Here is a 20,870-nt window from a genome sequence, read left to right as displayed (position 1 = left end):
AAAGTCAGGAGACTAGTAAATGAGCATGCTCTGTGCCTTGGGCAGACTGCACTCTGCTCGTGACTACAATCTAACATGCATGCCATTTTGATCATGAAAGTCAGCATAAAAAAGAAAGCCCCTTGAAGTGTCCCAAAGAGCAACTCTAGCTGTGCTTGCAGCAAAGCTTTGTGTTGGATTCCTTTTTTTTATTATTATTGTTTTTTTCTTTTTATTTAATGTTAGCCACTGTAACTCCTCAGAAGGGCAATAACTGAGAGCCTGCACTTTGAAACTAAGATCTGGACTCAAATGCAGCTCCATCACTTACCTGTGTGTCTTTGGAGGTCACAGAGCCTTCTGAGCTTCCACGGTCCCCAGATAACCTGGTATAACTCCCGTTGTCTAGAGTCTGACACCTGCTGGGTTAAGGCCTCTTTCTTCCACTCCATCACCCTTAGACCCATCTTGCCTGAGACTGAGTTCTAGGACCTCTCTTCATATGTAAAACAGCACTAACACGCATATTTGGAAACCACAGAACAAAATGTATCCACAAGCCTAACACAGTGATTCAAGCATGGTGTCCTTTTAATCTATTCCTTTGTTGATTTTTCACATGCATATACAGAAATGCATACAGAAGCACAGTCAGGAGAAAAAAAAATGCAGTTTTATGCCCGTTCCCTTCCCCAACACTACATCCCAAAGACCTTCATTGTGGCTCATAGATGTTTGCATAGAGGTTCCCATGGGTACAGTGCCCTGTACCTTAGCCAGTGTCCTGTGTCAGGTGCCCAGGCTGCTTTCTGGTACTCACCTGCTACATTGCCACACTCCTCTCTGTGTCACTGGTAGCGTCATAGAAGCAGGGATATGAACTGGAAGATGAAAAGTCGCTGTTCTTGTAGGATCTTGCCTTTTCGTCATTGTTGGTGCTGATGCAAAAGATCAGTAAGGACTAGTTTATTCTGAGCCAAAGCTGGTGAGCCTGGCCTGGGAATAGATTCAGATGGCTCTGGTGACATGTTCCATTCTAGATGCAGTCAAAGAGAATCTTTATAGCCACCAAACAAAAGGAAGTCATGCTTCAGTGCATTGGCCAGACACTTTGGTGAGGACAGCAGATTGGTTACAGCCACACGTGGTAATGTGTAGAGGCCTCAGGTGCTCTTTGGTAACTTCGCCTTGGTGTTGGTGGAAGCCAGTGGTCTGGTTAACAGGCTATATTCCAGAGATTTACCTGACAGATGAAAGAGCAAATCTCTCACAGCAGCTAGTAATGGCTATTAGGGGGACTAAAGTCAGTAATTATAGCTCTAGATCTGCAACATTCCAACTCTCCCCAGTCATGGAGTTCTATTCAGTTGAGCTGAAGAACCTTTAGTACACTGTGGCCTTTTCAGGGAATCTTGCTTTGTCCTGAGATTGTCATCCCCCCCCCTCCTTGGAAGTCTGAACACCAGTGACTTTATTTTAACAAACAAAAAAGTCCTAAATCTGAGTACTAAAACGGAAAAGCGGGTGGCCAATCACGTGACCATGGTTCCTACTTTTGAGATTAAAAATGCTACTTGGTAAGCCTGGAGAGATGGCTCAGATGTCAAGAACACTGGCCACTTCTCCAGAGGTCTGAGGTAGCATTCCCAGCACCCACGTTAAAGCTCACAACTGTCTGTAACTCCAGTTGCAGGGCATCCGATGCCTTTTCCTGGCCTCTGGTGGCACAAGGCCTGCGAGCGATGCACAGACCCATATGCAGCCAAACTACCCAAATGCTACTTGGACCAGCAGTTCCTCGAAGTTATAACCCTCTCTACTCCCTCCCCAGCATACATGCAAGTGGGTGTCTGCACAGAGTTTCGAGCCTCCCCCCTACCTCGTGACAGCAGAAACTCCCCTCTCCTAGGCTGGCTTAATGGCTTTGTTAATTGCCTCTCCTAGGGTGGGTGCTAGGGTGCCTTCAGTGTGTCTGAACATCAATGGAGCCTTTTTTTTTTTTTTCAAATGTCAGGACAACGCTTGCACTTTCTGAGCCATCGCTCATGTCTCACTGGGCAGGAAAAGGCGACAGGAAAATGTCAGCCCCAGGATCAGATGGACCAGAGCTGGGGCGATTGAACTTTCCCACCCTGGCTCTTGGCTTTCAGAAGTCATTAACATTTCAATGTGGGTGATCCTGTGAACCCTGCTACTTCTGCACAGCCTCTCTCTGAACTCTTCAAGCATCTTGTCACCTTTTCATTGAATTACAAGTAGTCTAATGGGAAAACCACACTTCTTATCTAGGTCACCCTTGGTATACTTGAACAGGGATTTGCACCTTAGTTATAAATATACAGTGCAGGGTATAATTTACATAATCCTGCAGTGTGCATTGGTGGGTGGTTCCTCTTCATTCTTCAAAGAATGAAGAGTACAATAAACGATTTATGTTATTTGAATGGTCTCCTCTATCCTTAGAGGGCTGGGAGAACCATTTATATTTTTGACTTTTATTATTATTGTTAACCCAGGGTCTCTACTTTCAGAACATTTGACCAAACAGTGTTCACCACTTGATACCGCTTCAAAGGCGGGTTACTGTAGGACAGAGATGAGTGGCCCCATAAACCCCCAGCCTCCAACTCACATTTCAGCCTTTATTTTGTGGGTAGCTTTATGTTGCTTCTTTTATCTTCAACTGAAAGTGAGACATAGAAAGAGGAAGAGCTTGAAGCTTGTTCACCCTTAAGCCAGCTCTGCTATCTGGTCTTGGTAGCTCACCATAACTTCTTTCAGTAACTCAAAGGTCACTTTAGCTCAGCTTTCATTTCAGTACCATTATATACATTCTTCACTAATGCTGCCCAGACCACCGTTTACACGAGCGTGAGACTGGATGATGTCTATAATGTGTTGGCCATGGACCACACTTTCGAAGGATTCTGTTGTTTCCTGAATGACTGTCAGGAATCAGGTGGTGACTGAAGCTTATGGATTCTAAAGACCAAATTCCTCACTGAGCATGTGTGTGTGTGTGGGTGCGTGTAAGTCTATCTGTCTGTCTGTCTGTCTCTGTGCATGTGTCTGTGTTTGTGTGTCCCCTGAAGAGAACACAGACTATCTCTCTTCTTCTCTCTTCCCCGTCTTCACCCAAGACTGTAAAACTCACCGGGCAGTACAGTGATGGAGCTAAGGGCTTCTTAGCATGCCTTCTCTTTGGAGCGCCGGACATCAGGCTAAAGATCCTATTCATTTTGGCTTCAAGATACTATTGCTGACTGGTCCTTTGCTTCCTCTAATTTCACGTCTGTAATTCTCACCTTCCAAAGACCGCAATGGATTTTACTAGCATGCACTAGTCATGCATGATAATGGGCTTCATCATGACATTTGCATGCATGCATGTAATACACTTTGATCATATTTGCCCTCCACTGTTCTTAAGTGCCCCCCACTCCTACTCTTCACCTTCCTTTTCCTAGCTAGTTCCCCTTTAACTTTCATGTCCTTTCCCCCCCTAATTTATAACCCAGACAGTTTGATTATTAGTTTTGCATACACATAGGTGAGAGGTTACTTACAGGAGTTGGAACATCTTACCAGAGGCTACACCACAGCAGAAAATGTTTCTCTCTCCACCAGTAGCCACCAATTGTCTATAAATCTTCAGGGTAGGGTGGAGCCCTTAAAGCCACCCCCCCAGCACCCTCCCTTCATGTCAGGGTATCGATCAGTTCCATCCTGTGCAGGCAATCACAGGAGCTGTGAGGCCATGTCATACCCAGGAGAAAGCATTCCACAATATTCCAACCAGTCCTCCAGCTCCTGGGTTCTTGTCTTCTGAGCCTTGGAGAGAGTGATAAAGATGTCTCCTGTATAGCTGGGCATTTAACAGTCACTTATTCCCAGCACTCTGGCTAGATAATGAGTCTCTGCAGTTAATTCTATGCACTATTTAAAGAAGTGTCTCTGACCAAAGCTGCCAGCAGTGCTAATCTACAGGGGTTGTCATAATTGTTCAGAAGGCAATTTGACAGGCACGTCATGTCCACTTAGCAAGGCAGCAGTAGTACTTCCCCAACCCAGGCCTATGTCCTCCCTGGCCCCGGGCCTCTCATGAGGTTTACGGTGCAGATACGAGTTCCCTCCTGACTGTGGGACTTCCAGTCAGAAAGTGGTTGGTTACCCCTGGAACAGACTTGCTACTATTGCATCAGTGGGTAGCAAAGTATCAGCAAGGTGTGTCTCAGCTCCATCTGGATGGCGTTGATCCTTTTCCCTATCACCATAGTCCTCCATTGTCACTTCAGGGTGGCCTGAGGAGTTTCTGAGGGAATACATCACAAGTGGTTATAAGTGAAGCTTTGCTTTCAGAGGGGCCTTTTCCACAGGTCACGGAGACTGACTACCTGTCACTCTCGCAGCTATGTGAGCCTCTCCAAGGAGGCAGAGCAGAAAGAATGAGATGTCAACATTTACCTATCTACTTCCGGCCCCTCCCCCAACTGTGAACTGCCTTACCCTATTAATTTCCCCTGGGTCCCTGGACTTGGGAATCAGATTCATCTCTGAGACTCTAACCCTACCCCGCCAACCAAATATTGTCCTAGCAGGGTTTTTTTTTTGTTTTGTTTTTTGTTTTTGTTTGTTTCGTTTTGTTTTTTAAAAAAAGGAAAGGCTTGCTTTTGTATTTTCTTAAAATTAAGAGAGAGCTCTGACAATAAAAATGTTTCTTTTCACAGAGCTGGGAGCATTCTATTCATTCTGGAATTAGTTAATTCTTGTGACCTTTTAACAAGACAGCACTTGGCACTCTTAGATAAGATAATTGACTCTAATGGGGGAAGAGGCGCTGCTCATTTAATGGTGTACATCTGAGCTGTGTGTAGTTCAAGGAAGTTCTCCATTACCTTTGGAGTTGCCAATATATAGATTAAAACAGTAGGAAGGTAAGTAGAGATGTGAGCTAATTCAACCTAGGAAACAGCGGCTTCGCTCCTTGAAGGCCGGCTAGCTGTTTTCTATCGCCATCATCACTCAGAAGTGGAAAGCAGGCTACAGCACAGTACTGCTGACTAAAAAGTTGCTCAGTCAGTGGGAGCTGCTATTATCCCTGTCCCTGATATTATCAACCAATCTAATGCCTGGGAAAATACAGTACTTATGTGCACTTGGCAAAGTACCTTGGCACATAGTATTCCTACTGATAATATGGTATGCTAAATCTCAGTGTACCCTTATGACATGGTGCTCCATTGACTGGGTATATAGCACCCTCTGATTGATATAGCACCCCTCTGACATGGTACTGCTCTTGCGTGTTCCTCTGACACTTATCCCTCTGACATGGTATACACCTCTGATATAGCATCCCTCTGACATGGTACTGCTCTTGCATGTTCCTCTGACACTTATTCCTCTGACATGGTATACACCTCTGATATAGTATCCCTCTGACATGATACTGCTCTTGCATGTTCCTCTGACAGTACCACTTATAACTACCCCCACTGACATGGTATATATCTCTGATACAGGGCCCCTCCGCTATGGTATTCCTCTGATATGGTATACTACTTATACAGTACCCCCGTTGGCATGGTACACACCTCTGGTACAGTACCCTCTGGCACACCGCCCCACTGTTTCAGTACTAAAAGCACTGGTGGAATATGTTTCCTCAATTCAGAGAAGACTACTGCAGCCAGGAAACAGAAATTAGTGTTCAGAATCTTTTCTTACCTCTGGTCCCATATCACAGACACCAAAGCAAAGCAAAAGGTCATTTTCTCACTATCACAAAAACACAACCTCCAGGCTGAAGCAACCATGACCCCATGTCCCCATGTACCCAGCTTGATTTGAATAAGTCCTGGAGTCACAGAATATGCTGCGTTTGCCAGGTGCCTTTACCATGTTTCGTGGCCTAAAAAGGCTGTTGTAGGTCCTCAAATCTACCATTTGTGAACGTAGCCACAACACAGCAACCTGTTTCTCAGCATCCTGTGGGAGAGTCCTAGTTCCATCTGCAGATGTGAAGCCCTTGGAGACTGTCTGATGTGCAGGCAGGGGTGTCTTCATATGTCAGCCTTGTGCCTTGTGAGATAGAACTGATAAGAGGCAGCAGCAGACTCAGGGTGTGAGCTTTCATGTCTGGGCAGATGTGAGTTCTAGACCAGCCTCTGCTTCTTCTTGTCCACTGAACTTTGTACATGTCAGTTGCTCCCTTACCTTCAAGTAATCATCTACAACATCTGGCTACAAAAATTAACCTTTTAGGGTTGTTCTGAAAGCCAAAGTATACATTGTTCTGATAGTTTTGACACAGTATGTAGCACATAGTAAAACATCTCAATCCTTGTCTTATAAATATCATAATTTTAACTAACTTTCTAATTTTGTTATTAATCTATACTAACACCTGATAATTTTTAACCCTCTCAAAATTGTGTCTAGTGGGTTGACATGAGAATTAGAAAGAATACATTCATATTACCAGATATACACAGTAGGTAGTAAGTCTAATTCCATAGACCTTCCTATCTCTGTAGATTGGCCCTGCCTTCCTGTGAGCCTCTTCAGGCACCCGCTCCTCTACACCAGGACCTTCTGTGTGGACATCCCAATGCATCTGTCTTTACTCTTGGCCGTGTACTCTGGCTGTCTGAGTCAATACTAACTCTCCAGAGTCTGCCACAGAGAGCCTTTAAAAGATAGGATCATCAAGGAGAGGAAGGGGTACTATGCAGAGCATGGTGTGGGATCCAGGAAGATGAATGCTGGCTCCATGTGGGAGAACCAGGCCACATCCTGGATGTGGCGAGTGCAGACCACTGAACAGGTTCAAGTCTTGTTTCATTTTGGAGAGGATTTGGGGGTTGGGTTGGGTTTTGGGGTGTGTGTGTGTGTGTGTGTGTGTGTGTGTGTGTGTAATGTGGCACTGTGTGAGTGCCAGCACGTGAATGCCACAAGACTCAAGTGGACATCAGAGGACAGTTTTTAGGGGTTTGTTCTCTCCTCCCACTTTGCTAAGCAGAGTTTCTTTAGTTGAGTTTGCCACCATGCATACCCCCAGCACATAGTGAGCAGCTTTTGATAACTTAAGGGGCTGAACTCGGGGCATCAGGTTTGTATAACAGGTGCTTTGCTCTACCGAGTCATCTTTGTGGCCCTGGCTTTTTGTTTTTGTGAATGGGGTCCTCACCGAAACGGAGCAGACTGGCTTCCTAGCTTTATAGATCCCACAGCCTGCCTCCTCGGTCTCCCCCCCCCCCTTGCTGGGGTTACAGATGTGTGCCACCATGCCCACATCAAGAGCTCAGTATTGATTCCCAAAGTGAAGTCCAGAGAGCAGTCACGCACCGATTACAAATCCTTGTGGAAACAGCATTCTCGGCTTGAATGCACACTGTATACTTCACACAGCGTTCCCTCTTTGCCATCTCGTGGCACAAAATAAAGATGTGCAGAATGTCGCCCTCCCACCCCAGCCCTGTAGCACCCGCTTCCCTCACAGGGAGCACCCAGTGTTATGACTGTCTTTCATATCCTTCCGACACTCAGTACAATGTAAAGGCAAAGGCAGTATGTCAAACGCATTCCTCAGCAAGTTATGGTTTCTGTTCCAGAAAAGAAAAAAAAAAGATAAAAATCTTCCTCAGTCTATTTATGATCAGTGCTATTGTGTTGTATGGCTAGATCCTACCTAGCCTCTTCTCAATGGACCAGTTTATGAAATTTCACTATTAAAATAATGTTGTAGTGAGTAACCTTGTAGGTACATCATTTATTAGATATGTGAGTATATCTAGAGGAGAAGTTTCCAGAATTGGGACCTGAAGTCCTAGGGTAAAGGGTGAATATATTTTCAATTTTATGGCTTTTTATTACAGACTCATATATGCTCACACCAGCAAAGTGTGCGGGCACCTGCCTCCCCTCCTCTGCCAACACAGTATATTTTCAGCCCCGTTTATCTTTGCCAAACCATATGTGAAAACTAATATTTCAGAGTTTGACTTAGATTTCTTTCACAGTGAGTGATGTTAAGAGCCTTTTCGTATGATTAAGGGCCTTTGGTATTTCCTATTCTGTAACCTGTCTGTTCATATCCTAGGCCCATTTTTCTACCGCACTGTTAGACTTTACTCATTTGTAGGTATTATTCTTACATTAAGGAAATAATCCTTTGTCATACAAATTATAGTTCTCCTTCCTAGATTGTTATTTGTCTTTTAAACAAAAAGGTCAAGACCTCCTGAAACTGTGATTTTTCCTGATCATCCCTAACATCATCAGACTGTGAACCCCTCGAGGCAAGGTCCAAAACCTTGATTATCACTGTGTCTCGAGCCCTCTTGCAGGGCCTGGTAACTGAGGGTCTGTGTTCCCCGCCCCAGACCCCCTCTGCTTGTGGCTTGGGAGTTCCATTTCCACCTCCGGCAGAAAAAGATGACTTTTTCCATTGCTCACTACAGCCATGCACCTGTTTGGCCTAAACTGGCACCTGCAGCCGATGGAGGGGCAGATGTATGAGATCACGGAGGACACAGCCAGCAGCTGGCCTGTGCCAACGGACGTCTCCCTGTATCCCTCAGGGGGCACTGGCTTAGAGACCCCTGACAGGAAAGGCAAAGGAGCCGCAGAAGGTAGGGTTGCTGCGTTGTCCGTGTTGTGAGTCCTCTGTGTCTGCCTTTGAACGGAGGAGGCCTCCACCATGCACGCATCTGTGCCCGACTCACAGCTCATGCTTCTTCCATCCTCCACACCCCATGCCGACTGCAGTCCACCTGTGTCTTCATCCCAGATCCGGGTCAGCGGGACCCAGGGTGCTCTGCCGCATCTCATTTCATGCCTTCGAGGATGCTTTCAGGGCATCCACATGGCCAGCCAGCCATCTTTGTGTGGGGTCAGGGGGAGCACTTCTGGGAAACCCTGTGGGATCAAGAGGCACGCGTGGGAGTGGGACATGGTAGGGGATGGTGTGTTCCAGGTGAAAGACTCTTAGACTGCATGTTTCGATGGAAACATTTCAGATGATTGCCGACCCAGTGACCAAGTCTCTCTGACCCAGCTTCCTCATCTGCAGTAGTAACAACGGTTACTGTGTACTCACTGTGTTTGCATCAGAACTTACTAGCATCATTTCACCACACACTTTACCCTCACAACCCTGTGAAATGGGTATAATTAGCTATGTCCATTCTTGGTGCGAACACAAATGATCACATGAAGTGACTTGACTCAGAGGACGTCAGAACTGAGCATATGAACTCAGGCCTGGGACCTCAGGGCCCTCACAACTCCCCTCCCCATTAGTTTCCCCACCTGATCTATCCCCATGGTGTCAGGGCCTCAAAGGTGATACAGATGTGAAATTCAGTTGCACAATGAGGCAAAGCCATTTCCATCCATCCATGACAGAAATGGTGGTGACATTCTGTGTTTGGCCTTCTTCAGTGGGAATCCATGGACCCAGATTTTGAACATCTCAATGGTCTTTATCCATAGATACAACTTCCCTCACTGTCATCCAAGAACGGTTCAGGCTCACCAAAATTGGAACGATGTAAGCTCCCAGGCCAGTCCACGTGTCCTTCAGGCACGGTGGCCTTCCCTTCTCCTGCATCTGCTGGGATCTTTGTTGTCACTCTGCTGTTTCCCCGTCGGCAAAGTGGCCATGACCCCTACCTTTGCAGCTCACACCATGTTTTCCCCTTGTCTCACTTAACTCTGAGCTCATGCCTTTTGGCTCTCCGTGTCCTTTCAAAGCCATTGGTTTGGTTAAAGGGGTAACTTGTGCTTACCCAGAGTACCTCCTCGTGACCTCTGCATTGATGATCCTCAAGTTCAAAGTCAGCTGTTGACCTATGGACACATTTAAGGGAAGTGAAAAGAGGAGACTTCTAAGAGAACCAAACCCAAATGCTTACCCATTGTTTGGAAAGGAAAGGGCAGGCCTCTTCCTTTTAAAGATTTTTAAGAACTGAAACACCAGTGGTGGGGTAGGGAAACGGTAGCATATTGGAGTGGGGGTGGGGTGGGGGGGCACTGGTGAAGTCAGGAACTGCTGACTGTGATCTCAGCTTAAGCAAACCACCACACACACTCCCCCCCTCCCGCCAGGCATTCTAGGCTGCACTTTCACTTCCTGTGGCTCAATCAGAAAGCACTGAGCTGTGGGTTCTCTATAGGGTGCATTGCCATTTGCAAGTCCTACAGGTGAAACTTGTACAAGAATCACTCACTATAGGGCAACCTGGCACTCTTCAGGGATCTAACAAAAGTGGCACTATCCATGGTCCTGCTAATGGCTTGCAACACTCACGCCAGTTCATATTGTCTAGTGCCACCAGTGAAGACCCATAGAGGAACATCTGTCTTTAGATCAGCCTGTGAAAACACACCTAAACCATCTTTATCCTTAGAGGAATTGGCAAAGGATCTCCTGTAACACAGTGTATTTTCTTCCCACCATGAATCTCAAACAGACATTCCTTCAGCGGAGTTAAGTCTATCTGAAATCTTACACTCTAATGAAATTAGTTTGTGGGTTGTTTGGGTTCTGTTTAGTTTTTCCGGAGGAGGAGGGGGTGCAGATAAGGGACAACACAAAAATTACACTGCCTTATTGGCTTATTTTAATTGGGGAATTTTTGCTTAAAGGGATTATCGGTTATTACTGATGCAAATGGAAATCCTGTTTCTAAGCCCCTTAAATGGAGGGCAGTACTGGAAAGCAGTCAGCACCAGAAATGATTGCTGAGCCTGAAAAAGCAGAGGAGAAAGCTTCCTATAGTCTCTGGGAGACCACATGGTTCCCCTCACCCTTCCACCCCAATCAAACCAAGGTCTGCTCAGTTTCTGTTTTTAATTGTGATGATAAAACTCTGCGTCCTTAGACTTTATCTCAGTAGTGAAATTCTTCACCCTACTGTGAGGGCACATTGCTGGCCCCTTCTGATGGTATCAGGGGAAAGAATTGATTACAGAATTAAGATTAGCGTCCCTGCACCATGATCATGGGAAAAGCAGTATGATGTGATTAAGAGAGAAAAAAAGGTAGTGGTGGCTTGAATGTGCCTTGGAGACACACTGCCCAAATGTGGTTCTCAACCCAGCCTTGCATTTCTTGCATTAACTCATTCTAGTTACTTCATCTGTTTGGCCTTAGTTTCCTCATCTGTAAAACAAGGATGATGGTGGCTTCCTTGAGAGGAGGTAGGGAGGAGCCACTTGTAGATAGTGGTCATCAGTCCAGCCAAGACCTCTCATCTTGTCTACCTAGTCCAGGAGCATTCCACTTCAGAGCCAAAGATCCTAGAGATGTATACTCATTAACATTTACCCTCATGGGTCTTCCTAAGGTTTGGGGTATTTAAAAAATATTTTAAAGTATGCTTTTTAAGTTATAAAAATTAGATAGATGATAATCCCAGTACTGTGTCTCTTGTGTCTGTGAGAATAACATTAAACTATAATTGTTGCCCTATTTTTCAAAGTGGCTGTAACCATTCCAGGCTCATTATGGGACAGAAACCAAATGTGGCAGCTTCCTGAAGCAACACCCCACGACCTTGTGCTTGCATTAATGGGGAAGGAGGAATGGCTACATAAGCAAGCCTTTCTGATGGTTGACTTGGCGGGCTAGGGATAGCGCTTTCTTTTTGCAATAGAATAAGAATTGCTTATCAGTTTGAACCATACAAATTGCTGCGCACAGGCTCAGCTGGGCTCTCCAAAATGGAACAGCTTATTTTGATAGCCAAATAAATTTCAAACAGTTGCTAAGGAAACTAAGGGATTCTTTGTGCAATCTATTGCATTGAGAATAACAAAAAGAAAAAAAATAGGTAAGGGGATTGTCAGTTGATTAGAAATTTAGAACCTGGATAGATGGATCTGCTCAGGAGAGTGGAGACTGTGATTGGGATGCAGGGCAATTCCAGTTCTTCCAAATCTCCCACAATTGATGGAGCCATCCAGCCATTTCAGCAATTCATTGAGAGATTTCTTTTATGGGCGTGATTGCATACTTGCACAGCGTTGCTCTAGGAAGCCTGAATCTAAATTTACAAAGATAAAGATGGTTATCAATGGAATCTGTGCTGTGAAACTGAATCATGCTGTTGGAAGGGGTAGGGTCTAAGCTTCTTGTACCATTTGGTGAGGCCTAGAGATACCTAGTAGAGCTATGGTATGCTTCTTGTGACTGTCTTTAGACCCTAGCTACTCTGAGTCCTGTTTACAGCTTCCTAATGAATAAAAATGACCAACTTCCAAACCCTGACACTCCACAAAGTTCTTAACTGGACCTTGGATCTAGCTGGCTAAATCTTGACTTTCACCCCGTGAGCCCCACTGGAATCACTGCTCTTTGAGAGGGTCCCTGCACCCCAACACCACCAAGAGTGTCTCTCCAGATTTTTAATTCACCACTCATGTATTTAATCCCCTGAGAAGTCATAGACTAAGAGGTAAAGAGGTTTCTCAAGTGACTTCATCTCTGACTGGCTTCTTAAGCATTCAGAGCCTCCTCAGTGTAGACATGTTCTTAGTGTCATGAGAATCGACTGAGCTCATGTAAATGAGGGCCCTTAACACAGCTGGGACTCATTAACCTCTACCTCACTACTGTGTCTCCTACTAATACCTGTTATCTTCCAGAATGTACATGAAGAGCAGAATTTCATACACAGACTTCCCTCTACCAGTCTCTTGCCTCTTCCCCTTCCTTCCCTTTCCTCCATTGGTGGACTACACTTTGCAGTGGGACATTTTATATCCCAGTCCTCACACTTTGTGCTCAGAATTAAAAACAAGGAATCTTATGATCTGGAAAGACAAAGGCAGGTAGGGCTCTCTCTCTCTCTCTCTCTCTCTCTCTCTCTCTCTCTCTCTCTCTCTCTCTCTCTCTCTCTCTCTCTCTCTCTCTGCCCTGCCTAGCCCTAGCCCTGGCAATCTCGGGCATCTTTCCCATGAGCTCAAGGTAGTAAATGCTATTTACTCTTTCCTCTCAGCCACCAGTCCACACCAATTGGTCCAGTGTGAAGAGAGCATTTTTCTCCCACCTGGGCCACATCCTTGAAGTGCAATGAAAGAAAAAACACCTCTGTCACTTTTGTCACTTTATTAGGGCAAGTGCTACATGCACACACACACACACACACACACCCTTGCCTAAAAACCCTGCTGAGTTCTGGAGGGGGCGGTATCTCTGGACCCATCCTGCCCTGTAAAGATGCCTTCCACACTGCTTCCTCTTTGCTGAGGAGAAAAGGAGCCCTGTTGGCTAAAGTGAGGGAGGAGTTTTCCATTATTTATTCTGAGACAGGGGACATGTGAGTGCAGCAGTTCTCCAGTCCCCTTGGCTCCGACTCCTCCCTACTCTCAGGAAAGCAGCCCTTGGAATTAGCAGGGTATGCCTTTTTCTCAGCCCTTCCTAGGCATAGAAGGTTCAGAGGGTGCTATGCTTTTGTTTGACACACCCCTTTAATTCTGCCTCCCTGGGAGAACTTGGAGCTGAGGCTGTACAACTTTCTACCTGCAGTATAGAAGGGTTACCGTCCTGGGCACCCACAGATCAGATAAAAAAGGAATGGGAATAATTCGCTCCCATCTTAATGTTTTGTGATTTGGGCCCCTGTCTTTGAAGTTCCATGACTCACAATGTGGAGGTTTGTGTGTCTTCATTTTCAAGGTAGAAGTCTGGAGCGCATTCCACCCATAAGGGATTAAATGCAGAGTCTCTTCTGTGTTAATGTTAGAATATCCGTGGTACTTTTACTGACAGCGTGCATTTTAACTTTTTTTTTTGTTGTTGGCACATTTTTAATTAAAATAACATTTAATGGTTTGAAGCTAAAAAACCTGATGTTTCTGCCTAGGAGTTTATAAGGGAATGATAACATATGGAGAAGTTTAACATTTAAATTGAATTTTATTATTTAAAACAGTAAAATATTTTATGACTACAACAATGCCCTGCCAAACTCCATTTCAGCATCAAACATGCTTTGTAAGGAGTCTTGCAAAGCTGAGAGCGGGGTGGGGGAAGACGCTGTAATTTCCCCTCTCCAAATGCTTTTTATAAAAAGTTCCACAAACGTGTTTTCTTTGCAAATGATTCTTGTTCTCTTAGAACATTTTGGAGCATCTCAACCCACATAAAAACCCTTAGACCCAGGACGCCCAGTGGGGGTTTACTACTGACAAATACAGTGGAGCCTGTTGACTTGATTTGGGTTTTTCAGGGTCCTAAGGGTGGTCCTCCCAATACCCCTGCCCCTCCTCCTGACTCATAAGAAGGCTAATGTCTGGCAGAAAGTTAGGGCTTATCCCTTGCACATGCGTGTGTGTTTAATTACTATGAAGAGGAAGTCTGGTAAGTCGCCTTCCTTCCTGGGGCTTGGTGCCCCCCCCCCCCGCACACACACCAGAAGCAGTCACTGCCGAGCACCCTCCACCCTTGTGGTACAGGGCTGAGGGCTGGGTTAAATTTCTAAGTATGCTATAGATTTCATCTATGAGCTTGAGAAGTTTCTTTAACCATTTTAATCCACACTTTAAAAAAAGAAAAAAAAAAAAGGATACCCATTCCCTACTAGAACACAACAGCATTTTCAAACATGTTTCCTCCCTTCTTAAAAGCCTTCTTCTTCATCTTTGTCAGTCTATAGCCTGGTTTCAAACCCAACCCTCCACTCACATATGAAGCTTCCGATTTTCACATGAACATAAAATACCTCCCTCCACTCCCATCGTGCCTCCCACTACAGGGTTGCAAGTTGAATGACAATGCCTTACTCCCTCTGTCCTTTCTACGTTATCATACATGCACACGTGCGCGCACACACACACTCACAAAATCACAAAAGTATTCTCATGTGACCACCGATTATTTTTGGGATCAAAATATACTTTAACAAGATGTGGCATTATGCAGTAAACAGATGGCCCTTTGGGAGGACCCATACGGCTTTGGAAGAATGAATATTTTTAGCAGAACAATTTGAGCATTACTAGGGAGAAAATTCTAGACTGTCTTACTCCAGTGGAAGAAGGGGAGCAGGCTAGGGAGCTGGCTTCAGACCTCTGGGGTGAGAGGCAGAGTGGAGTCCTGGATGTTGGGATGCTGTTTTCTTGTTGTGTGTGGCTAACCAGAACGCTCTTGTCTTCCCTTCCCTGTGTCTCGGTAGGAAAGCCAAGTAGTTTATTTCCAGAGGACAGTTTCATAGATTCTGGAGAAATCGATGTGGGGAGACGGGCTTCCCAGAAGATTCCGCCTGGAACGTTCTGGAGATCTCAGGTGTTCATAGACCACCCTGTACACCTGAAGTTCAATGTGTCTCTGGGGAAAGCAGCTCTGGTTGGCATTTACGGCAGAAAAGGCCTTCCTCCTTCCCACACTCAGGTAACTAGACCCCACCCCCTGAGAGACCTCTTGGGTGCCCACTCAGATCTTAACCCAGGCCTGAAGTGTAGCCAGCTCCTAAAGCCTGAAGGAAATTTCAGGTTACTGTATAGGCGACTCATCCATTGTCCACTAGCGTCCTGCCTTCCAGAAGAGTGAGGTTAGGTCTCTGGATCTTTTTCAGAGAACTCTAGGACACTTCACAACTGCCTTTCCACTACTACACCATCTCCAAAATCCTAGTCAATATGACCCAGAGAGGATACCACATACTGTGCATGAGTCCTCTTGCCATAGGCAATGCAAGCTTGGGTCCACAATTTATCCTCTCCTTGAGAGTTTTGTCATCAATAAAGTGGGAAATAATAGTAACTGCCCTGCAGAATTCTCATAACAGGGAACACTCATAGAACCCTTAGCCTAGGAGCTGGCTCAAAATAAACAGTACTTTCTTTGCCTCTTGCATCCCCACCTTTCTTCAGGATTGCATATTTGTTTGGATACATATACCAGAAACAAAGAACTTAAACCAAGTAGCTGGGAGTTTAGTTCAGGAACAATGCATATGCTTAGCATGCTGGACACTGAATCCTCTCTGACACCAAAAGAGAGGCAGAGGGAAGGAAAAGAAAGAAATAGGATGAGGAGGAGTCATGTGTCAGAGAGAACAGAAGCCTATGCAAAACACACCCCGTGTGTGCGCATGTGCACAAATACTAGCTTTGGAGCTAAAGTCATCAAAACTGTAAATGTCCATCATCCATTCTCATTTTAGCTCCAGTATTAGCCAAAGGTCAGGTCACAGAACAATAGATGAGCCTGGTCCCTGGTGACCTCAGAGCCACTACACAGTCCTGGACTTTACAGTATTAGTATTTTTGTTCAAGGTAGGCTAAATATCTTCCATCTACTAAAATCTAACTAGGTAGCTACTCAGAGTGAGGTGGCGAACTTCAGACCAACAGTCTTGGACCAGTCCGTGCTAGTGTTTCATTGATCGAATGTTGAGCTAATCCAATTCAGCCCATGACTAACCCCACCCTACTCAGTGTTCCATTCCCACTCCAAATTCCTAAGATTCCCATCTGTACTTACATGAACCTCCAGTGACCACAAAGTAGCTAGGTTGTTTCTACTGAAGTACCTGCCACTAAAGTAAACAAACATGTCTATCTTAATGTATACATAATCAAGTAAAGGCTTGCATGCCCCAAAATTAAAACAAAGCAAGAAGATGAATAATCAATTTTGCCACATTCACAAACGAGTTAGAAGAATCTTACCATGACAACTGTAGATGTAGGGAGGACTTGTTTGGTCTGCTCTCCTGCCTTCCCTTCCCCTTTAGACGCCACGGGAGAAGACCTGCATGAAGCTTGGAAGATGGAAGTGTCAGTTCGTTGCTAACTTTACTCCCTTTGTGCTTTAGTTTGACTTTGTGGAGCTCCTGGATGGAAGAAGGCTCCTAACCCAAGAGGCAAGGAGCCTGGAGGGTCCTCAACGCCAATCACGGGGCACTGTCCCCCCATCTAGCCACGAGACCGGTTTCATCCAGTATCTGGATTCAGGAATCTGGCACCTGGCCTTTTACAATGATGGAAAAGAATCTGAAGTGGTTTCATTTCTCACCACCGCCATTGGTAAGCAGCTACCTTCTCTATTAGTGTCTTTGGGTAACAGGAAGGCTGTGTGGACTAAGTTGGTACTGACAAGGGGTTAGAATTGAATATGATTGGAATTGGAATTGAATATCTTTAGCTCTTGCTGAGCATGCAAGGTCATCCCAAGTGGACTTGCTGGATAAGGTCCGAGAACCACCAGCTGCCTTTCAAGAGCTAGGAGGCAAACCTCGCATTCAGATAGGAATCCTAGATGGCAAACCACACAGAAGTCACACATCCCTCATTGGCACTTGCCTCCCACCTGTCTTTAAGGTCTCACTTAGTTCAATTCGCTGACTTGCCATTTGGGTCTGGTTTGCTTTGGGTTTGTCTTTTACTTCTGAAGCCAGCAGATGCTGCACATAAGAGAAGAAAAGAATGACGTGAAGAGAGAGTGAAATGGCAGAGATGGGGCAGGCAGAGCAGGTTGCAGTTGCACTGGGGTTTCACCGAGAAAAGAACTATCCTGTTCTCTGACACAGAGCGTGTCCTGATACCCAGAACTTAGCCAGAACATAGCTCCATGGCCTGGGGCTCTTGGACAGGAGCATTGCCTAGTGAAGGCTTTAGAGTGCATCTTGGCTGGGAGTCTCTCTCACAAGGGAAATGGTGTTAAATGAACATTTCTTGACTTAGTACTAAGTTTCCAGCATTCTTCAAAGATCCCCATTCTCTCTCCTAATCAGCAGTAGTTATTTTCAGCCCATTTCCCTCTTATTTGTAGTTTTGCCTTTAGTATTGAGGCAGAGCGAACCTTTCTGTTAAATGGAGCATGGGTAATACACTTCTGTTATATTCTGCCTTAATATTTTGCCTTGATGGCAAAAAAGCAGAGGTGGCATCCAACAACTGATGTTGATGAAGGAAATGCCCCCTCTGTGTTGTCCTTGACTAGAAGTGTAGTCTGTCATCACGATACACATTGAGTCTCCAAGGGCAATGCCACTTGGTTGGTAAGGAATAAGCAAGAGTGTGACCTTTTCCTGCCCAGGTTTGCTTTAGCAGGAACCTAGGCAGCTCAAGCCTTGCCAGCTGCCATACTATTGGTTTCTCTCTTGCAGTTCTGTCTGTATGATGTAGGGGAATACTGGCTTAGTCCAGAAGCTCTCCCGTGTACCTGACTTTTAACATCATACAGATTCTTATTCTTTTCCATACATTGGTTTCTTGAGATTGTGGAATCTGGGTCTGAAGAGATAGCTCAGCAGTTAAGAGCACTAGATGCTTTTCCAGAAGGCTCAACACCTACATGGTGGCTCACCACTGTCTGTAACTCCAGTTCTAGGGGACCGAACACCCTCACACAGACATATATGCAGGCAAAATACTAATGCACAGATAATAAAAATAAATAAATTTGCTAGGTGGTGGCAGCACATGTGTTTAGTCCCAGCACGTGGGATGTAGAAGCAGGTTGATCTCTGAGTTTGAAGCTAGCCTAGTCCACAGAGGAATTCTGGGACAGCCAGGGCTATTCAGAGAAACCCTGTCTTGAAGAACAAATTAATTACTTGATTAGTTTAAAAAAACATTTTGGAATCTGAAGCTGTGTCTTAGTAGCTATTGCTGACCTGGGGGCCAACATTGCTGCTCTCAATCCCTGCCATTAGAGGCTGGAGGCTGGCCTCAGCAACGACTAGGTTGTCGCTTCTCAAGTTCTGCTGGCAGCAGTCACTACACGTTTTCTTTCTTGCTATGGTGGCTTTAATTTAAAGACACAGTTATCACGTCCCACAGCATCCGAGTTCCCTAGTCTCCTAGCCTGACTCCATCTAGGCACAGTTCACAAGGAGGCGCACAGCACTGGGCCCACACAGAGCTGGGAGTATTTGCAGTCAGATTTCTGTCTTAATAGCTGAGTGCAAATAGGAAAGGTTATTAATTTAAATTCCCCCAAGAAAGCCATTTTAATTAGGGTATGCATCTTAAAACAGTAAGGAAATAGTGGGATGTTCCTTTGCCAACCCTTGGCTTGTCAGAGCATGCTAAACTGTTCTGTTATAATTAAGACCATGGTCTTGCTTTTTGCCCTGGTTCCTCTCACCTAGGTGACTAAAGCTGTCCCTTAACCCTTTCCTGTATGCTAGAGCAGATAGGCTTGCTCATACTTCCTATATATCAATGCACTGAAGAACGACCTGAGTGTCTGGGCAAAATGCAGAATGTACCCCAGCAGGCCTGAGGGAGCAGCACCCAGTGGAACCCATGCTAAGGTGCCTGTTTTAAGCCGCAAGGACTTCTAGCCATGGTCCTTCTCAAATGCTGCTGGACAAAGGAATCAGCTGATGCAAATAGAAGTTTGGATTCCTTGCCCATTCTTCAGAAACCCTGAGTCTGAGGACAGATCAGAGAGCCCAGGGTTCTCTTGGTCAACAAGGCTCTGAAAACACCCCCAAGCAACTGACTTCTGCTCCTCCCCACCGCCCTTCTCCTGTGGTTCCATGTTACTTCTGTGATTGTCAGAAGCAGGCCAGCCCTGCCTGGAAAATTTTCTTGAGTGGTCATTTGCAGTCCACGTTATGAGCATTAGGAAAAAGAGCAAAGAGTTCCTGGTACCCACTGAGCCACTGCATATACCGGAGAGAGGGAAGCAGTCCCTTCGAGAGAGCAGGGTGCCCCCTCCCTCCTCTCCATTTTCTCTTGCTGCCTTTCTGACCTGTCTGCCTCCCTTCAAGCTACAGTGATTGTTTAATGAACACTGTTTTCTTTCTTTTAATACAAAAACAGACTGCTTCTGATGTTGCTATTAATCCCTCTTTCCCAAGAGTCCCCAGGATTGAGTCCCAGCTGTCCGTGATCGTTACCTGTGAGCTGTGAGCTGTAATTTGTCTTGGCAGGTTAATTAAAAGTTTAGGCCTCGCTTTAGCAAAGTCATTATGGTCCCAATATACAATTATAACTCTTGGGTTTGCTTAACACACAAAGTGGAATATGACCCTCCTTTCATTACATGCTGAAACACAGATCAAGAATTTAAGAAGACCTGAGATGTCGGAATTCAGCGTATTTATGTCTGCTTGTAATTAAGTAACAGGGGAAATAATTGTGTCTAACAAATGGCTGCATTGCGTATGTTTTTGCTTTCCCCCCCATTTAATGCAAACCAGCTGATAACTCCCTAAATCAAATGGGTTTATCTTTTGCCTTGGAAAAAATATCTAAAAGCCCTTTCCAAACTGGATATACAAGTATTTCCAGACAGAAACCTAATGTTGACATAGTTCTCACAAAACTGGACCTATGCCACAAATGTGCACGAGTATGCACAAATGCATGCATGCACATACATGCGTGCACACTCCCACCTAAACCAAGCTAGTTTAGAATAAAATATGGCATCTGCTTTCAGAAATAATAGCCTTCCCCTAGCATAGGGAGATTTAGAATCAGAAAGAACTGTTTCTCTCCGACTCCTCCAAGGTGGCAGCCCTGCTGACCACAAGTGTTAAGGATGTCACAGGATCCCACTTGTATGGCAAGGCATACCGGGCCAGCTAAAGGCTAACTCACCTCTTACAGTTTGCAAAGGATTTTTATATTCATCTGTTGAGACTTATACTAACTCTGGAAGGAGACAACCCTCCTACCCATTGCAAATGAGGAAGTTGAGGTTTGGGGATGCTGCAAGAAAAGCTAGGTGTGATCTCACGCCGGCCCCTCTAGAAGATTTAGGCTTTCCCTCTTTTTAGCATGGTGCCTCCTCACCTGGGTCAAACCTTTGTTCAAGGTTTTATTTATATTTGTTTTCCACATATTCATTGGTTCATTTACTCATCAAATATCTGAAGTACATGTAACATGCCCTGGGAACCATGCTTTGTCCTACATAACTG

At 45.2% G+C, this 20,870-nt stretch overlaps 1 protein-coding gene across 2 annotated transcripts in view; it reads left to right on the top strand.

Moving 5' to 3' along the window:
• Nucleotides 1-20,870, top strand: part of Tenm4 (teneurin transmembrane protein 4) — a 703,400-nt gene that overhangs the window by 511,280 nt on the left and 171,250 nt on the right. For both annotated transcript variants that reach the window (XM_029479435.2, XM_085841517.1), the window contains 3 exons: nucleotides 8,442-8,612; nucleotides 15,162-15,376; nucleotides 16,806-17,016. In XM_029479435.2, the coding sequence (XP_029335295.1) occupies nucleotides 8,442-8,612; nucleotides 15,162-15,376; nucleotides 16,806-17,016 (597 nt within the window). The remainder of the gene's footprint in view (nucleotides 1-8,441; nucleotides 8,613-15,161; nucleotides 15,377-16,805; nucleotides 17,017-20,870) is intronic.

The sequence above is a fragment of the Mus caroli genome, unplaced genomic scaffold (assembly GCF_978045245.1).
Source record: "Mus caroli unplaced genomic scaffold, Mus_caroli_1 scaffold_8, whole genome shotgun sequence".
In the NCBI taxonomy this organism is placed as follows: Eukaryota; Metazoa; Chordata; class Mammalia; order Rodentia; family Muridae; genus Mus; species Mus caroli.
This window is presented reverse-complemented; position numbering and strand designations above follow the sequence as displayed.